The 16,913-nt window shown below is 49.0% G+C and overlaps 5 protein-coding genes across 5 annotated transcripts; 2 read left to right on the top strand and 3 right to left on the bottom strand.

The window, feature by feature from the left end:
• Window positions 1-492: 492 nt before the first annotated feature.
• CTAM01_14020 (uncharacterized protein) lies at window positions 493-4,870 on the bottom strand (the record flags this gene model as incomplete). The annotated part of the gene is made up of 11 exons (XM_060530021.1): window positions 493-626; window positions 698-1,134; window positions 1,162-1,703; window positions 1,780-2,089; window positions 2,154-2,795; window positions 2,860-3,118; window positions 3,151-3,279; window positions 3,367-3,842; window positions 3,967-4,284; window positions 4,338-4,438; window positions 4,496-4,870. 11 exons carry the CDS (start codon window positions 4,868-4,870, stop codon window positions 493-495), a joined length of 3,723 nt encoding a protein of 1,240 aa, XP_060375375.1.
• Window positions 4,871-6,007: 1,137 nt separating this feature from the next.
• On the top strand, window positions 6,008-6,844 carry CTAM01_14019 (uncharacterized protein; the record flags this gene model as incomplete). The annotated part of the gene is made up of 2 exons (XM_060530020.1): window positions 6,008-6,322; window positions 6,647-6,844. 2 exons carry the CDS (start codon window positions 6,008-6,010, stop codon window positions 6,842-6,844), a joined length of 513 nt encoding a protein of 170 aa, XP_060375374.1.
• Window positions 6,845-8,033: 1,189 nt separating this feature from the next.
• CTAM01_14018 (uncharacterized protein) lies at window positions 8,034-8,744 on the bottom strand (the record flags this gene model as incomplete). The annotated part of the gene is made up of 1 exon (XM_060530019.1): window positions 8,034-8,744. One exon carries the CDS (start codon window positions 8,742-8,744, stop codon window positions 8,034-8,036), a length of 711 nt encoding a protein of 236 aa, XP_060375373.1.
• A 1,066-nt stretch (window positions 8,745-9,810) lies between these two features.
• Window positions 9,811-12,505, top strand: CTAM01_14017 (uncharacterized protein; the record flags this gene model as incomplete). Its single annotated transcript, XM_060530018.1, has 6 exons — window positions 9,811-10,208; window positions 10,498-10,664; window positions 10,722-11,710; window positions 11,775-12,062; window positions 12,125-12,259; window positions 12,323-12,505. The coding sequence occupies 6 exons, from the start codon at window positions 9,811-9,813 to the stop codon at window positions 12,503-12,505; spliced, it is 2,160 nt and encodes a 719-aa protein (XP_060375372.1).
• An 830-nt stretch (window positions 12,506-13,335) lies between these two features.
• Window positions 13,336-15,281, bottom strand: CTAM01_14016 (uncharacterized protein; the record flags this gene model as incomplete). The annotated part of the gene is made up of 9 exons (XM_060530017.1): window positions 13,336-13,787; window positions 13,858-13,925; window positions 13,990-14,325; window positions 14,388-14,425; window positions 14,487-14,554; window positions 14,623-14,659; window positions 14,723-14,907; window positions 14,972-15,110; window positions 15,171-15,281. The coding sequence occupies 9 exons, from the start codon at window positions 15,279-15,281 to the stop codon at window positions 13,336-13,338; spliced, it is 1,434 nt and encodes a 477-aa protein (XP_060375371.1).
• Window positions 15,282-16,913: the final 1,632 nt, after the last annotated feature.

Here is a 16,913-nt window from a genome sequence, read left to right as displayed (position 1 = left end):
GTATTTCTCGTCTTGATAAGACATGGTACTGCATATATATGCGTCTTCGAATGTTCGTTCAACAGTGGTTTTCCAATAGATCGGTGCTGATGTCGCTAAACAGGTGGTGCCATTCCTGAACTGCCTTTGCTTGGTCTGATACAGCGGTTGACGTGAATGTGTTATTGTGGTGAAAAAACCCTCCTGCAAGTATGAGGACGATTGCAGGTTCCTTTGGATTCTGGCTGGTTTGCACGAAGGCGTAGGACCTTTTCATTTACAATTGGACCACCAATAAATCGAAAACGTACCTTAGACAGTGAGGCTATTCACTCAGTGGTACACCAAGGATTATCATGTGAAAAAGATGTTATGGTTCATGCCGCGGGAAGTGTAAAGTAGCATAGTGAAAGGGCTAGGTTACCAGTGTTGCCTGTGGCTGGTGAGTTCTTTCACGATCTACCAATCTCAATTGCATCCCGAATTAGATCTAGGTAACCCACCCTGAGACCACTACCCTTCATCGGGAACTTTAGGCGGGAACACAGGCATCGCAAAAGGATTGACGCTCGGCTTATAGGGATAGGTCCTCTCGACAGAATTGGCCTCCACCCATTTGGACATGGCGTAAAATCTGTAGTTGTCGGCTATCAACTGTAGGTAGATTGTTAGTTGCTGAGGTGCCAGCCATTATCGACCGAGGAAGATTGAACCTTACAGTTTTGTTGCGTATACTCGCCGGGTGTGAAGTGACGATCGTAATTGGCTAATCTCTTAGCATTGTCAATACCGTAGGCTTTGTTTTCTCCGCGACCGTCACTGTAGTCGACAAGGAGGTCTCTAACGACTGGTCCCGACCCCGAAGATGGTGTGTTCATGAAATAATCCATATGCGTCGCCTCGTGCAGCCAATACCCTCCCCTAGCGTGCTCCCAATTCGCCAAGTTCAGACGGTCTTCTGCAGTCTTCTCTGTGTTCATGTATCTTGTTAGATCGTCCAGATCCTTCCCCAGGGTGGTGTACTTCCTGCAGACAAGCGCCCGCGTATAGCGGTTCTCGTTCCATTTCCACGTTATCAAGGCAGCGGGACCTCCTTCAGAAGGATTTTCCTTGTCTCCGCAGTAGTTTTCGGGGTCCCCGGAACCATCGCCGAGGCTGCATGAGACCTCAATCTACAGGTACTGCCACGAGTCGATGTAGTTAGGAGGACCCCAGTCTGTCCACCAATGGGTCCACATCTGTGAGGTGTAGTAGAGGATGTTCTGGATCTGCCTCTTCTTGTCGTCAGACAGTGTCTTCTGGTCGCCTTGACCGAAGAACTCATTGATGCCCTGGCTGTTCCAGTCGATATTGCTCGACAGGCGGTCCATCAAACTGAGGCGGTTGAAGTCACGCCAGCCGTTTTTAATGTTGCTGAACGTCTCAGTATCGCACTGATAAAATCCAAAGAGACGAGTCTCGCGCAAGTTTTCAATAGCAATGTCGGACTCATCGTCATTCTTGAGAGGTGGGTATGGTGGGTTGCTGTCTTGAGCATACACAGGAGCATAATCCCAGAGGATGAGCGGATCATTGGTTGAGTATGATGGCAATCCAGGGTTACTGACGGCGCCATCATCGCCGCCGCTTCCGTCGCATTCGTTGAAGTTGGTGTATGCTGTATTCGTTGCAGGGTCGACTTCGATGAGATCAGCTCGTCCTAGCCCGCCAAAGTTCGCGAAGTGCTAAGGTCACAAGCGTCAGCAGGTTTCATCCCTGATGTACCCTTAGTTGTGTTGATCGAGAGTGCCAAAGCCTTACCAAACATTCTCCGCGGTCAACGCCGCTGTAAAGGACGCCGCGGTTTGTCCAAGAGAAAGAAGAACCTCCAGCGGCACCACCACTCTGGTAGCCATTGTTCTTAAAGACTGTGCTGGCTCCAGTGTATTTGTTCATCCAGATAATGTCAGCCCTCCCGGAGTTCTCCACGTCGGCAAAGCGTATATTAGCGCGATCCCATGATTCTGCAAATTTGATCTGGCCAGCATCGAAAATGCCACTCTGTCTATTGAGCCAGGCAGTCATGCGGCCACTTATCTCAATACAAATAGGATCGGCTCGCCCGTCGCCACTGTAAGAAGGTATGTTAGCGTCGACTCCAGTCTGCTGAGTGACGATACTGGGGAAGCACTCACTCAATGTCTGCCAAGCGCATGCCCCTATCAAATATACCCACTCCCCAGCCTTCTGTGCAGCCAGTGTTTGCGACCACGCCCCGATTGCTGAACGTGAGTGCCTTTGCGCCAGCATCGTAATTATTCTCATATAATGTCAGAGCCCCGGTAGCTTTATTTTGGACAAGCACATCGCATCTTCCGTTTCCGGTCCAATCAGCGAAGTGAATGCCCGTCCGGGGCCCAGGCACTGTCAGCGTGATCGAGGTATCATGACCCCAATTCGGTGGGGAATGGATGCTGGTGTTGATCTCATCCACTCGGCCGTCGTAGTAGATCCAAACGAGATCATCAGCGCCAGTACCGCGCATGTCGCAGTAAAAGTTGCCGTCACCTTTGCGTCTTGTGCCCCCCGATCCCTGGTTTTCGCAGACAATCATATCAAACCATTCTTCTTCCTCTTTCATGTAAATGTAATCAAGCCTACCGGATCCGTAGATGCGGCCAAACTTGATGTTGCCACGGACACCCGTCGCCGCTTGACCGGGATGCGTGACTCCGGCCTTTCGCCAGTCAGGGACAATACCCTTCCCCGATCCGCGCTGGTTGATGTACGTGTCCACGTTACCGTTGTCTCCAACGTACAGGAAGTCCGCTCGGTAGCTGGTGAGATTGTCTGCGTCAGCAACAAGGACACAGACAAGATATTAGACGTCGGTTGACTTACTCGCCATTCAGGTCGGCAAGTTCAACGCCCGACAACGGCCCACTCCTGGCGTTGAACACAGTTTCCCTGATACCACTTGCAGTCTGGAACCCTTGACAGAAATGCTCGTCTCCCTTTCCGCCATTTCGGGAACACTTGACATCATCATCGCTGACTAGGCAGAAGTCGACTCTCCCGTCGCCGTCAATGTCCGCCATGCGAACCTCTCTTTGCGTTCTGTCGCTGGGGCCGATGATCTGCAGGGCGCAATCCTTAGTAGCTGAGCGGATATGAGTCAAATGATGATGCGACTTGCCTGGCCGATAGATCGGAAGGCCGGTGGTGTGCCAGCCCTATTCAATGAAGCCCACACTGCAGCCCCGGGCTTGATGCAGAAGAAGTCATCCAGGCCATCGTTGTTGAAGTCTCCGAAGGCATAAGCTACACGAAAGAAGGATGTTAGCGAATGATTCTGACTAAGCCGACTCTTTTGACTCCTAGGCGCATACTAGTAGTCAAGTAACTTACTATCGTCTACGCCACAGTCGAGGTCCGTTTTAAACTCCACTGTTGGCCCAAATGAGCCCCCTGCTCCCAAGTTTCGACGATACATCCATGTAAACTCCTGACTTTCATCGATGGTCGCGTAGACAAGGTCATCGAGTGATGCACTACGTGGTGAGTTCGGGTCACCCTTGACGATGTTCGCAAAGAACATATAATCGGTGGGGGATCCTGGGGCAGATGTACTCGTGTACTTGATGATCTTTCCTGATTCGATAATTCCTCGCTCAACGCGATCGTGAACATAGTTCCCATCATCGTGTCCACTACCTCGTTGAGTTTGAACTCGTCGAGCAGTTCCGGGGATTTTCTGGCATTTGGTCGTTTTGGTGACCTCGGCATCATTGACCGTCTCGACGTTGGGTGGCGGCTTGATCTTCTTCGCGATTCGATTGATGGCAGCCACCCACACAGAAGCAAAGAGCCTATCCCATCGACTGCTACAAGGCGACAGTACATCCGAGTGCGGGGGAAGAACTAATCAAGCGTTATTCCGATTTATTTCCACTATATCCGCAAATCAAAAAATTCATATCTCGGAGAATTTGGAGAAAAGCTAGAGACCATTGTACTGTCGCCTTGTAGCAGTCGATGGGATAGCCCTCATCAGTCGGATGCGTTCCATCACCAATCTGATTGAGACTTATGGCATCGTGAATTTTGGCATAAGAAATTCTGTAGCCACGATACGTCGTGTAGACCAGGTTACGATATCCTTGGCTCACGGCTGCAGCGCAGGCCTTGATGCCATCGTCCTTTCCACTTTTGACCAGAGACGAGAGGATGACCGTTGTGTCCGGCAGTGTCTTGTATATCTCATCGATCATTGTCCTCATATTCTTGATTGTAGTCTCTGGGTCCTGGCGGTTCTCGCAGTCATTCCTGCCTGGGGTTCAGTATGGACGGATTTCTGTGACTCTAGAACAAGGACTCACGTTCCAGCGTTGACCAATACGAGATTGGGTTTCTGGTTGGACGAAAGGCAAAATTTCTCATTCACTTGGTGCACCCAGGCGCCCGGATGGCCTTCGTTGTCCTAGAGAGGCGTAATCAGCCATGAGATGTCCCTGCCTCAGAACGCTTTGCAGCTCACGTTATCAGCCATAGTGCCATCCTGCTTGGACCCAACCATGTTGACTTTCCAGCCCTCAAACCTTAGTTGTTCGCGCAACGCCTTACGATAGCCATTGTTGTCGCTCGAGAAGACGCCCCTGGTGATTGATGCACCGAGCGGAAGGATCCGCAAGTAGAAATCCTCAGCACGCTTCTTGAAAGTGTGGGTCCTATTGCCAGAAGATCCCTCGTTGTCCGGGTAGTTCGTCCACGTCTCATTGTCCGCCAGCATAAGAACGTCCGTGGCGTAGGAGCCATTTCCATACAGAGAGGGGCCGTCCGGCGGTGACCAAGAATCAGCCGCGACGAGACAGCTCAAAGAAGTAAGCCATAGGATTGGGTGTAATTGACGCATGCTTAAATCGCCTCACACAACTCACAGCCCAGTGGAAAAGAGGAAGGAGCCACTCGCGTCGGAGGGGTGAAGCATCTGTTGCTGAGGTTTGATGATAGCGGTGTCGTATCCCTCTTATACATGACGAGTTCACGATCAGGACTGGACTAGGTGTGAGGATAGTTACCGCATGAACATGGCTCTCGTTGGTCCTTCTCGTCCGTCCTTTGATGAACATGCGATTTCAGTAGATCCCACAGGATTCCGCAAACTTCGCTTATTTCTTGGGTTCTACAAATAGTGAGAGTTCTTCGGAGATTGATGCATAAATGGTAAAGCTTTGATAAAAGTCGGAACCGACCATCCTGTCTCGTATTAACATGACCTTCACCCGAGACTGTGATGGACTAGCGTTTATAATCCGCCCTTACATTCTCACGCACCGTCAGCAGAGCCAAGCCGTTACATTCTCATATACCGTAAGCAAGGAAGAAGTGTTGCATTCTCGTGTATGTAAGCATAGCCGAGGAAGTTTCTACTTACATTGGTTCCTTTAGTGATTTGCCCATCCCAGACCTGATAGTCTGACTCATCGTAGGTAGTCTATCACTTAGGGAGTCGGGGTCTTAGTTCCCCCAATAATTAAGTCAGAAATTCAGAAAGATCTTGTTGTGCAAAGCATCCTTTCGTAGAGTCCATTTTTTCTTTCTAAATGTCTTACACTCAGTCGTTACTTGTACCCAGAATATACCACAACAATTTTCCCGCAGTCATGAGTGATCTAACTCCGCTTTCTCCACGCACATCATAGCAAATATTCCACGCTCAATCTGATCTATTCAACTTCTCGCACCCTCTCCAGGCGGACAAGCAGCCGTGTTTGGCAAGACATTAGTAGCCCCTGTGCCGTCAAAGTAGCAGGTGCCCAGGTCATTTTGGCAAGGAGAGTCTGGGCTAGGGCAGCACCAGCCGTAAGATTTCCAATCGTAGTTCTACAATGGTAGTTGTCAGTAGATTGCCCATAGATCCGAACGCAGGAAAATAGGTGTATCCTGAATACGTCGTCTGAATAGCAAGAGAGAAGGTGCACTCACATAGCACGGAACCGGAGATGGCGCCGCACTAGTTGAAGCCGGCGCGGCAGACGTAGCGGTCTCAATGACCTCAATTGTGGTCTCAGGAGATGTTACCGTCACAACTTCCACGATAGATGACCCTGAAGATAACTCCACAGATGATGTGATTGGACCAACCGAGCTAGAAGAGGGGCTTGCTGGTATCGAGCTAGTTGGCGTTGGCGGACTAGAGCTAGAGCTAGGACTAGAGCTCGTCGTCGTGGTCGTTGAGTCCGCTCCTGCCCCGCCTCCACCTCCACCACCGCCACCAACAGGAGGAACCACGGGCACACCACCAACTACAGGAATAGCGATCGGAGCCACAGGGACATACGGATTTCCATCAGCATCTACAGTGGTATAGGTAGCTGTTGTGTAGCTCGTAGACCATGAGACGCCGGAGGATATGGTCAAGGAAAAGGTTTCGGACGAGACAGATGTTTGTGTAGATTCTCTCCTGCTCCAAGTACTTCTGGCACTCGATTCAGTGGGCCTTGAACCTGTACTAGATACCGAATTGGAAGATGTTCCTGAGGAAATAGTTCCCGAGGAAGTGGAAACCGGGGTACTAGATAAAGATGTACCAGAAGTGAGTGTTGAGGACGTAGGTGCGCTAGAACTGAGGCTGGAGCTAATGCTGGAGCTAAGCGTGGAGGAGCTCTGAGAGCTGCTAGCCTGAGAGCTCGAAGACGAAGACACACGGGAGCTACTACTACCAGAGGACGAGGCGGTGCTGGAACTAGACGACGTTGAGCTTCTGCTCGAAGACTTGCTAGAGCTAGAAGATCGCTTGCTTGAGCTCTTTGAACTCGAAGACGTTGAGGAGGATCTAGATGATGTTGTATTGCGATGTGTTGTTGTGGTGTTGGTGAAGAAATGAGTTGAAAATGTGCTCGGGCCCGTTGAGTTGAAAGACGGTGGGGGAGTAACGGTGGGATCCAGGGGACCTGTTTGACGCGGCATCAGGCCATTGTGCCGGTGGGCGGTATGTTTGTAGTGTTCGGCTCTCTCTACCAACTTATGAGCCGCTGCCGCCCCGTCATGGTGTTTAGCTTGCACAGAGAGTGCCGCGACGAGAGATGTCGAAAGAGTTAATATTTGCATTCTGCAAGAATACTAGCAACAAAAGAGCGACTATAAAAAATACGAACGAGAGTGAGAGTTGAGCATGCCAAGACATCACGAGTCACTGATCAAAGGGCCAAGTTCGCCCTTTTGTATTTTCATACTATGACCTTAGTACCTGCCATATCAAGAAGCTTAACGCAGGGCTGAGCTGACAATAGAGTGCTCAAATCCACTTAAACCCACAGAGGTGGCTCGGCAACAAGACACTTTTCTTGGACGGAGCGGCAATGGCAGCAGAGCCCCTGATTCACGGAGACTTCGGTTCGTGTTAGTCGCCGAGCGTGACCAGTCCGCTTTCCGCTTCCGCGGGCCGCCGAGAGCTATGGCCTAAACCCGATTAATAAACGCGGTAACATTGCGTCTAGAACTCATCCGGCCAAGCGCCGCAATGCTATGGGTGTCATGTGCTTGGCAGGAGGTAAGGCTGGTGCTCGAGTCAGTGACTTTGAAACTCCTTCTTAATATCGCCGTGTAAAGATAGTGCCACGACCCATTCGCCCCTGTCTGGCAGAGAGACTGCTCAGAGTGTGTGGGTCTATAGCTGTCATTTTATCAATCTGAATATTCAAGCGCCGTTGTGGCATGCGGCTAGAATCCGTACAGACAGTTATTTCACTGGCTCGGGCTTCTCACAGATGTCCGTCACGGCCTCTCTCAATAAACACGCGTCCATACATGCAAGCAGAACCTCATCGACGTGTAAACAAGAGCTGGCGTACAGAGAAACCGAGTGACTTACCGGAAAGTTGCCAGTTTTTATGTGGGGCTGATGATAATATTGCATACAAAACCTATCTATCTATTTTTGATCTCAATTGAACATCGCCAATTCGATCTAACTTTTGTCATCTAAATCTGGTTTGGCTTCAAAATACTAGAGTATGGATAACACATGCGATTCTACGCATACGTAAGTACTACGCAGACTTGAACGCAGTGGTTTATGGGCCCCAATTTTCCACGAACTTTCGTAGAACTTTCTCGATGGCTCTATACAGAATCTCTCTCTTGTTTTGAGTATCGTCGCAGTCCTCATTTGACAGATTCTCGTTATCCTCATCAACGAGGTTGTCAGAGACAATGTGGAGATACCCAAACTTGACGCCAACCTCTGAGGCTGCCTTTGCCATATGCCACGATTCGCAGTCAACCCAGGAACACGTTCTTTGCTGTTGTTGTAACCATTCTTTAGTCTCGCACAACGGTGATGGAACTGAAACGTGGGTTCCTTGCACCACCATATTCGAGAATTCTGCAGCCTCTTGTAGAGGGTTATTCCAAGATAGACTTGCACCCCCCAAAAACGATTCGTTTCCCGTGGCAACCCACTCATTAGCGGTAAATTCCTCAACCAACGACCCGACCTTGCCAATGTAGAAGACATATTGTGTGTTCGACACTTCTTGCAGTACGCGAATCAGGGAACCTGCCGCCTCGCCCCAGAGTCCCTCTCTGCATCCCAATAGGGTAATGCTTTTGCCTTGGGCAGATCGATAGGTGTACCAGTCAAAAAGGCCTTCTAGGTGTTGCGAGCCCCATCGAATATCGGGAACGAGTTGAGTAAGGTTGTGCACTTCGCCGAAGATCACAGCGTCAGTTGGCCCAAGCTGCTGAAGATTTGATTGCCGGAGAATTCTCTCGGCTTCCAACATTGCGGGCAAAATCAATTCGATTTCGACATCTCGCTTTTCGAATTGTAGGTATGTCGCTATTACACTGCAGTAATGTTGAATGAATACTGGGCAGGGAAAGCAATGAAGTTCTAACGTAGAATCATCGATAACTGTTGCTGTTGGTCGCTGGAAGTTGAACGGCTTGGGTTTCTTTTCAATCTCCCACAGAGATCTAGTCGCTGGGGGATCTCTTTGAAGTGAGCCAGTGACTCTAATCTTCTGCCAATTTGGTTGATTGATATCCTGATGAATCCTTTGGTAGACGTACTTTCGTAAGGATTCACCCATGGTGTGCTCTTCTGGGGTATGAGTGAAAATCTCCATTGCGTTTGCTGCCATGCAGACACATTGAAATGGCGATTGAGTCATTTTAACCATGAGACCACGAATGCCTTGAGCTGGGCATGCCAAGACAGCTTTTCATTGGCTACATTTTCTGGCGCCGCCCAAGACGGCTACATACATGACACTCCCACACCTTCCCTATGCTCAGCTTCACTATTCAGAATTCCTTGTCTGCCTTACTTCAAAGCCGCTGTCCAAAAGTGGATTATAGTAAGATTCTGACCAATTGTGATGAAAGATTTGCCGAGGGGTATGCAAGCTGCGGCCGACGGCCATGCACTGTGACACTCGTGTTGGCAGGCACATCAGGCAGGGGCAAGAAAGGTGCTTTGATCGGCAGCTTGGGGCCGCCTGATATTAGTGTCTGATGTTGGTTGTGAAAGTGTTCTGCCGTTGTTGTTAAGACCTCCAGCTGTCCCCATCCTTTCAATGCCAGATTCCAAAACCAACATCCTTTGTGTTATTTCCACTTCACCTCCTGCCCAGCCACTTTGCGTTTTCAGCCCACAACAGTAACTTGAGGACCACCGCATGCTGCGCCTTCGACTGCTGTGCGTCACTGCATTAGGACGTCAAAAACAATAGCAACATATTGTTCTTTTTACGTTTGTCTCGAGGTACTCGGCCATTCATCAATTGGATAGGGGTGGCGGTAAGCACAAACCTGGGTAAATCCCCAATTGAACAGCTATTCAAATCAATGGAAAAACAAAACTTTACCCTTGAGGGCTCCCAGGGCCAAGCGACACCACAGACATTGCCAATCCCAGGTTCCTTGAATGGGGACAGCATTCCTGTTGACGGATCCCAGCACGATGAGAACAAAGGCACTCTTCTTGGGGAGGCAAACTCTGCACAGAGCAGTACAAACACACCAGGTGATACAGTTACCGCCAGTACCACCATTTCAGGCGACGTTCCCACATCGACCACAAGCCATGATGCTATTGGCATCCCACGCACAAATAGCAGTCTTGGAGGTCCGGTTATAGATGCAAATGACCGTTCAGAGCTGCCTAATCAGTCGCAAAGAGCTTGTGCTGGCACCCCTGACGCAAGGCTGCCAGAACGCAAACAATTCCACACCATCACCATCGGGTTAGTCCATACATTCTGAATGATGAATAACCAGCGAATCTACAGCATGTTGGCTGACCCTACTTCTTTAGCCCCACCGATGAAAAAGGCAACCAGAAAATTGTCGAGAAATGGATAACGGAGGAAGAGCTTCCTAAGTTCAATGTGAGCATGCTTCTCTTAATTACTGTGAGGAATGTATTCTGACTTAAACTCTGTACATTAGGTTGGCGACAAAGTTGGCGCAACTGCCATGTGAAACACCCATGCCTTGACATGGAAACGGGATGCCGTTGACTAACATCCCTAGATTCATGCCGCGCATCACTGAAATCCTTAAGATGCCCGAGACATTTCGGACCGGGCTAGCTGCCAAATTTGCTATGGATCGCTTCTTTCTTACCAACACCGCATATGATTCCAATGGTTTCTTCCTTGAAAGAACTAAACAAGAGGAAGATAATGTCAAAGAGCCAAGTAAAGTTGATACAGTGATAATCTCGATGGACTCATTCTAACAAACCATCCACATAGTGACTGCATATGGCTGCAGGTTCCTGGTAAAAGAACTTTCCTTAGTTCCAGACACCGAGAAACTAGAAGACATCGTGGAGTTTGTGTATAAGATGATGTCAAAAGCCAATCTGCAGGTACCTGATCAGCCATCCAAGCAACCCAGAGCAGGCTCGGCCGACATCATCTCACTAGATGACGATTCAGTCGATACCTTGATTGGGAAGCTTCAAGACCAAGTTCACATGATTGCACCTGGTCTGCCGATTAGGGATGTTCCAAAGCAAAAGCCTGGGCCTGGCGCAATCACGCGGCAAAATCCTTCGGCCTTTAGGGATGACCTCGACAGATGGCTACGAAAGGAATTCAAGAGGGTGGTTGAAGAATACAAGAAACAGCAGCAAGACGATAAGAGCTCTCACACAAAGGATCTGTATCAGCTCATCGTCAACATTCTGCATCGTACCTACCATGACCTGGGTTGCATTTGCGAAGTTGAAAAGGGGGAACAGATCAAATCAGCCACCCCTCAGGCTCCAAAACAATATGAGGGTGATTCGGCAAGCTTCGAAGTTCAAGAGCAGCCCAATGGAATATTTAGAAGGACTCTTGGCTCAATTATAGACGGAAAACCACGGCCCGCTGATACTGAGAAGGGCCACCTGCCAGTCCAGACCAAAGCAGGCACACCCTCAAGCAACGAGAAACAGTCCTCGAGCAACGACAAAAGGCCCGCAAAACGTAATTATCACTGGCTTTTTCTCTCATTCTGGTCTGTTTTTCTCTACCCGGATAATGCGGCGAAGAGCAATGATGAGATGTCAAAACAGACCAGAGAGGTAATTCTTTGCTTCGACAATGCATCCGGAAGCCGGATGAAGACGAAGATGAAGGCGTTTCTTGGCGAGCAACACCCTCGAAGTTTGCTGCCTCAAGTAATTGAAGAGATTGTACACATGTACGATGACGCTCTCTGGGGATTTCGAACGCCGGTTCGTGATGTCGAAAAGGTAAAATCTCATGTTCATCCAGCATCATACCACTGCAATCGACTGATCAGACTCGGTGTCTTAGCTGCGGGGTCAGCATATGCCCAAGCGGAATGATGCAGAAGAAAAAGATGAAAGCGACCGTCGCCGGCAGAACTACTTCGACATGCATGAATTATCGCGACACCTCATCCACTCGCAGGAGACACTATCTGCCGCTGAAACCACACTCAAGGCCATTATAGGGAGTCAAGAGCCTCTTCTAGTCGAAAAGAGAGCGGGAGAAATATCCCGGTTTAGCGAGTTATTCATCAAGAACTTGAGGTTCCGAGCGGCTGCGTTTGTCGAAAGACTGAACAATGAGATATCATTGGTAAGCAGCCGCCACCGTAATTGCCAAGCTGTGTTCTACGACTTGACTGACCTGCGATGAAGGCACTGCACATCAACAATTTGAAGCAACTCGACAAGGTCGAAGAGCTTTTGACCGAGAACAAGATGGATGGGAAGGACGTGACTAAAGCAGTCGGATATGCCTCGGTGCTGTTCTTGCCGGGAACCTTCATCAGTGTAAGTTACGTTATCACTTTCTCCCTCTCACTTCGACGCCAAAGGTTTGCTCACGAATCGCAGGGCTTCTTCAGCATGCCATTTTTTGACTATGATGGCTCGGGCTGGCCAAATGCTAGTAAAGTCTGGATCTGGGTCGCCGTTGCGTTCCCGATGACCACCATAGCCTTTCTCTGGCTCTACTGGACTCGAACGAGGACTCAAAATTTGGCCAGGAAAAGGCTGGAGGCAGAAGTACCTAGATAAATTGATTTCATGTCATTTTAGGCCCACGTAGGATAGTATTCAATACCAACTTACGTCAGACTTTCAGCTATTCAGACACCGGAGTGATGTGGAGCCAAACTAATTGCTCGAAATGTTTGTTTGCTTAGCAAGAGCACCTGAGCAGAGGACGGACTGTGGAAAGGTCAAGTGATATCTTACTCAGAGTTATGGGACAAATTTATGTCGGGCAGTTATACTGCTTAATCCCAGATGGAATAGGGCAACAAACCTTTTCCACTCTGACATTTTTCGGTAAACGGTCATCCCGGGTACGGGCTTTCATTTACCTAGGTACACATTCGGTAGGTGAGTTGTACGCAGCATCCTCTGCTCAGCCCATGGTATCTCTCAGCCAGGCGTGATACAAAATGACCATATCGGTAACGATCAAACTATCTGGAATATGTGAGAAATTGTGAGAGCAAAGGAAAGCACAGCCAGCTTGGTGGCTTACGTGACTTCACTGCCCTTTCGCTATTATAAAGTCGCGTCTCAGTCGATGATACTGCAAAAGTGTTGACAGGTAAGATAGGTAAGTATCTATTCGAAGTAACTGTTTTACAACCCAAATAAACAAGTGTGGTTTCATTCCAATCATCATTTATGAATAATACACTGAACATTCATTTCTTAGTATTCTGCCCTGAGGATGACCCAACGGATAAGGTACCTTAGTTGTTGCCAGACTATAGGGCAGGCCCCTAGCTGGTTACGTATGTTAGGTTGTCTGGATAATGCTGATGGATTATTAAACAAGGCGTCTTAGTAATTAGGTACGAACGTAAAGTTTATTTAATGACTTTTGGGAGCTACTTTCTAATACTCGAGTCCTTCATCTGCTCCTCAATAAACGTCGTCGAGGCGGCACTCGCGGACCAAGGCCCGCTATCCAAGTCGCTACCGTTCCGCTCGATCGCCGCCTCCAAGCAATATGGGGATGACTTCCCCTCACTCGGCGCCGAGGACTCTATTTCAAGCGAATCCAGCCTGACGGGCTTCTGTGCCACATCCTTGGGCCAAGATTGGGCGCTTGCTTGGTGGGACCTCGAAGGGTGCGAGCCGATGTTGGCCATTGCGAAACCATGCCGTTGCTGGTGCTGGTGAGACTTGTCGCCGGCGGATGTGGCCCGACCGCTCCATGTCCGTGAAGAAATGAGAACCAGGGCTTTGACGAAGAGCGGCCGTAGGGCTGGGAGGCTACTGCACATCACGGCGGCGTTGAGCTCGGCGCAGGACCAGTCTATGACGCCAACGTAGTCCCCTTTAGATTTGGCACCAGTCAGCATGCTAGTCTGATGTTGATTTCATGGAAACTCCCGTGAATTACGTACACGTAGGATCGAACGTATGAGCAAAATAGACCAGTTGTTTGAGTCGGATCATGCTGGCAACACACGCACTGGTTCGCCGGCGCGTCAGCTTCCGTTTCTTTACAGGCGATATCATGGACGACGAATACTCACAAGGATCCCAGGGCGAACATGCCGAACAAAGCGACCTTCTTTTTCTTATCTAGCTGGAGTCTCATAAGCTCCGGAACGGGGAGAATGATAAGGACAATATCTTCAAGAATGCTGCAGGCCGCGCCGCCTGAGCTGATAGCGGAGAGGTTGAGACATTGACTCGGAATAGCCCGGTTCCAGATGGACTGGATCGGAGTACACTGGAAAATGACGAGAAGTAGAAACATGAGACTACGCGTGGTGAGGAAAATCAAGAAGATGTTGATCTTGAGGCGGAAGGTCTTCCCGGTGAAGACACGATAATAGAAGCAGGCAATGGAAATTTTGGCAAATCCTCTGCACAAGAAATCGATTAGTTACTGTCTCTCCCCTTGCTTGACAGCGAGCCTTTGACGTACTGCACGAAGATGTAGAGCATCTGCAAGACGTAAATGATCTGCAAACTGTTGTGAGCAAAAAGCAACCGCAAGTGTAAAGTAAGTTGCACAATCTCATACCTGCAGGATCGTCTTGCTATTTGCAGGGTCGATATTCCAATAGTGGTGTCCGAACCCCAAGTCTCCATCTAGATAATTATTCAAGTAAGTATGTATACCTCTCGTTGATACAGCATGGGGAAGGAGCAGTATGTACTTGCGTAGCCGAGACCGGATATTACTATCAAAATTGCCTGCAAGCACCTTATCAGACTAGTTGTTCTCTTCTATATTCCAAACCAAGATCAAAAACTTACCATAGCCATCAAAGCCGCACCGTCGTCCCACCATAACCGACTGGCGACCTGTATGCGGGCAACACATCGAAGTAGCACAACCACGAGAGTCATGGTTGGAAGGGCAACGGAGAAGAACTTGGCAGGTCGTGATTGCTCTTCAATGGGGTAGTCCTTGCACAACTCTTGGGAGACGTTGACGGTGGCTTCATGTGATCTAGTCAGCGATAACCGCGTGAGACAGAGCTTCAGCGTCTAATTCTGACATACCAATTTGGTCGTTGAAGTCGCATGACTGCTGTACACACTGAGAACTGCGGGCCTGCAACGGGATGTCGGTGCAGACGCAGTCTGTTATCTTGTCAATGGGGCAGTGGGCGGAGTGGTATCCATCGAGTAAGCATCCTATCTGTGATTTAACAGGAGGGTTAGAACATGTCTTCTTGCAGTGATACCTGGGTGAACTCACTGCGCAATGTGGGACTCTCGCCATGAGGGCTGTCAGAGAAGACGAGTTCAAGCCGGATGTGGACGCTGCCTGTGCCACTGTGGCCACGAGCAGCAGAATGCCGACCCTCATGATTCGTTTCATCTTCGTGATGAAGGATAGGCACTGAAGCGTTTCACCCGGCGTGGTGGATAATCGGAGACCGCCCCTCTCTCTTTCCCACTCTCTAGAAAATCGCAAAGCAAGGCCGGGCACGTCAACATCTTGTATCGGAGCCAGGGTCAGGGGTTTGAATTGGGAAAACACCAGACGAACGCGGGATGCCTTTGTCGAAGTCCCTAGGTTAGCGCCGTAGCGATCGAACCATGTACTCAGCACTAGTCACCGAGACACGAACGCCACAAGACGCCCGGCCGATGGGATGAGTGAACGAGCGTCTGAGCGATCTCAGTCTGGATGTGACAGGTCCCAAGAATCGACCCCTGATTAACACGGTCCATGTTAGGAGCATGGATGGATGATCTAGTCGGCTCGACAGCCAAGAGCTCTAAGTCCAAATGATCATTCAAGTATTTTAAGGATCAATCAAATAATTAGAGGAGCGTTACATAACCCAGACGAGCTTTCAGGTCGCCAGGCAAACCTTAGTATTCGTCACAAGGGACTTTTGATAGTATCTCAAGGAAAAGTCAAATTGCTTGATGGTGATGACGATGATGGTTATGATCATGGCGAAGATTTTACAGCCTGGTCCCGTGACGTGACAGCACTGCAAGCCACTCAGTTACGTTTGTCTCAGTTCGGTCAACCAGGCGACCAGTGGTGTTATCGGAACGCGTTTCCGAACCAAAGAAACTTGGGAATGTAGGTCGTTCTGGAAGGGGATGAACGAATTTCCCCTGGAGAAGGCTACATCTACACCTTGGATTTTGAGTTTTCCACCGTCAACGCGCCAGCCTATTTCTACGTCTTGTATACCTGATAGAGCGGCCCGTGCAAACTTTGGATAACTGGCAAAGACGACACTTCTACCCAATAAGAGGCTTCAGCCACAACTCTAAACTTCCCCCCGGTAGAGGTGCGCACGAGTCACATAGCGCACTCACCCACAGCCCGCACGGCACTTATAGCGCAGGCACGGCGATCAATTGCTAAGGTTGTAGTTGGTCAATGATGATTAAGGCAGTCTGTTCTTGGTTGTAATGAGTTCCAGGCGCAGATGTCTGTTCCCTGTGATAATTATGAACTGTTGCGATCGTGGTGGGCGACTGCGACCGTGGGTAGGAAAGTATGGCCGCGGGCAACTACGACTACAACTACCGTGAATAGCGCTGTCAAGTACGTGATCATAGTGTCGGAAGGGTTTGTATAGGGAAGTAGCCCTAGCTCAAAACTTCCGTGTACCTACCCGGGTTAGGGGGGGGTTTGAAAAGAGGTAGCCCATGGTGTGTACGTACCCCATAGTGCTAATTCAGAACACTATATTAGCAGAATAGTCTAACTATATATAATATATTATATAATACTATCTAGCATACGATTAAAGGGGTAATAATATACCTCTAGTTATAACGCCTATATAAGTTAAGTATAATACTTTAAATAGGGTAATAGCTTATATATTTTAATTAGTTTAATTACTTTAATAAGGTCTACGTAATAACTATAATAATTAACTAATATTCTAAGCTAGTAAGGTAAAAGGATATTAATAATAAGTAAAAAAGGCTTATCCGTACAACGGCTATTAATATAGGTAATAAT

Source organism: Colletotrichum tamarilloi (assembly GCF_030869305.1).
Source record: "Colletotrichum tamarilloi strain Tom-12 chromosome Unknown Scaffold_111.1, whole genome shotgun sequence".
NCBI lineage: Eukaryota > Fungi > Ascomycota > Sordariomycetes > Glomerellales > Glomerellaceae > Colletotrichum > Colletotrichum tamarilloi.
This window is presented reverse-complemented; position numbering and strand designations above follow the sequence as displayed.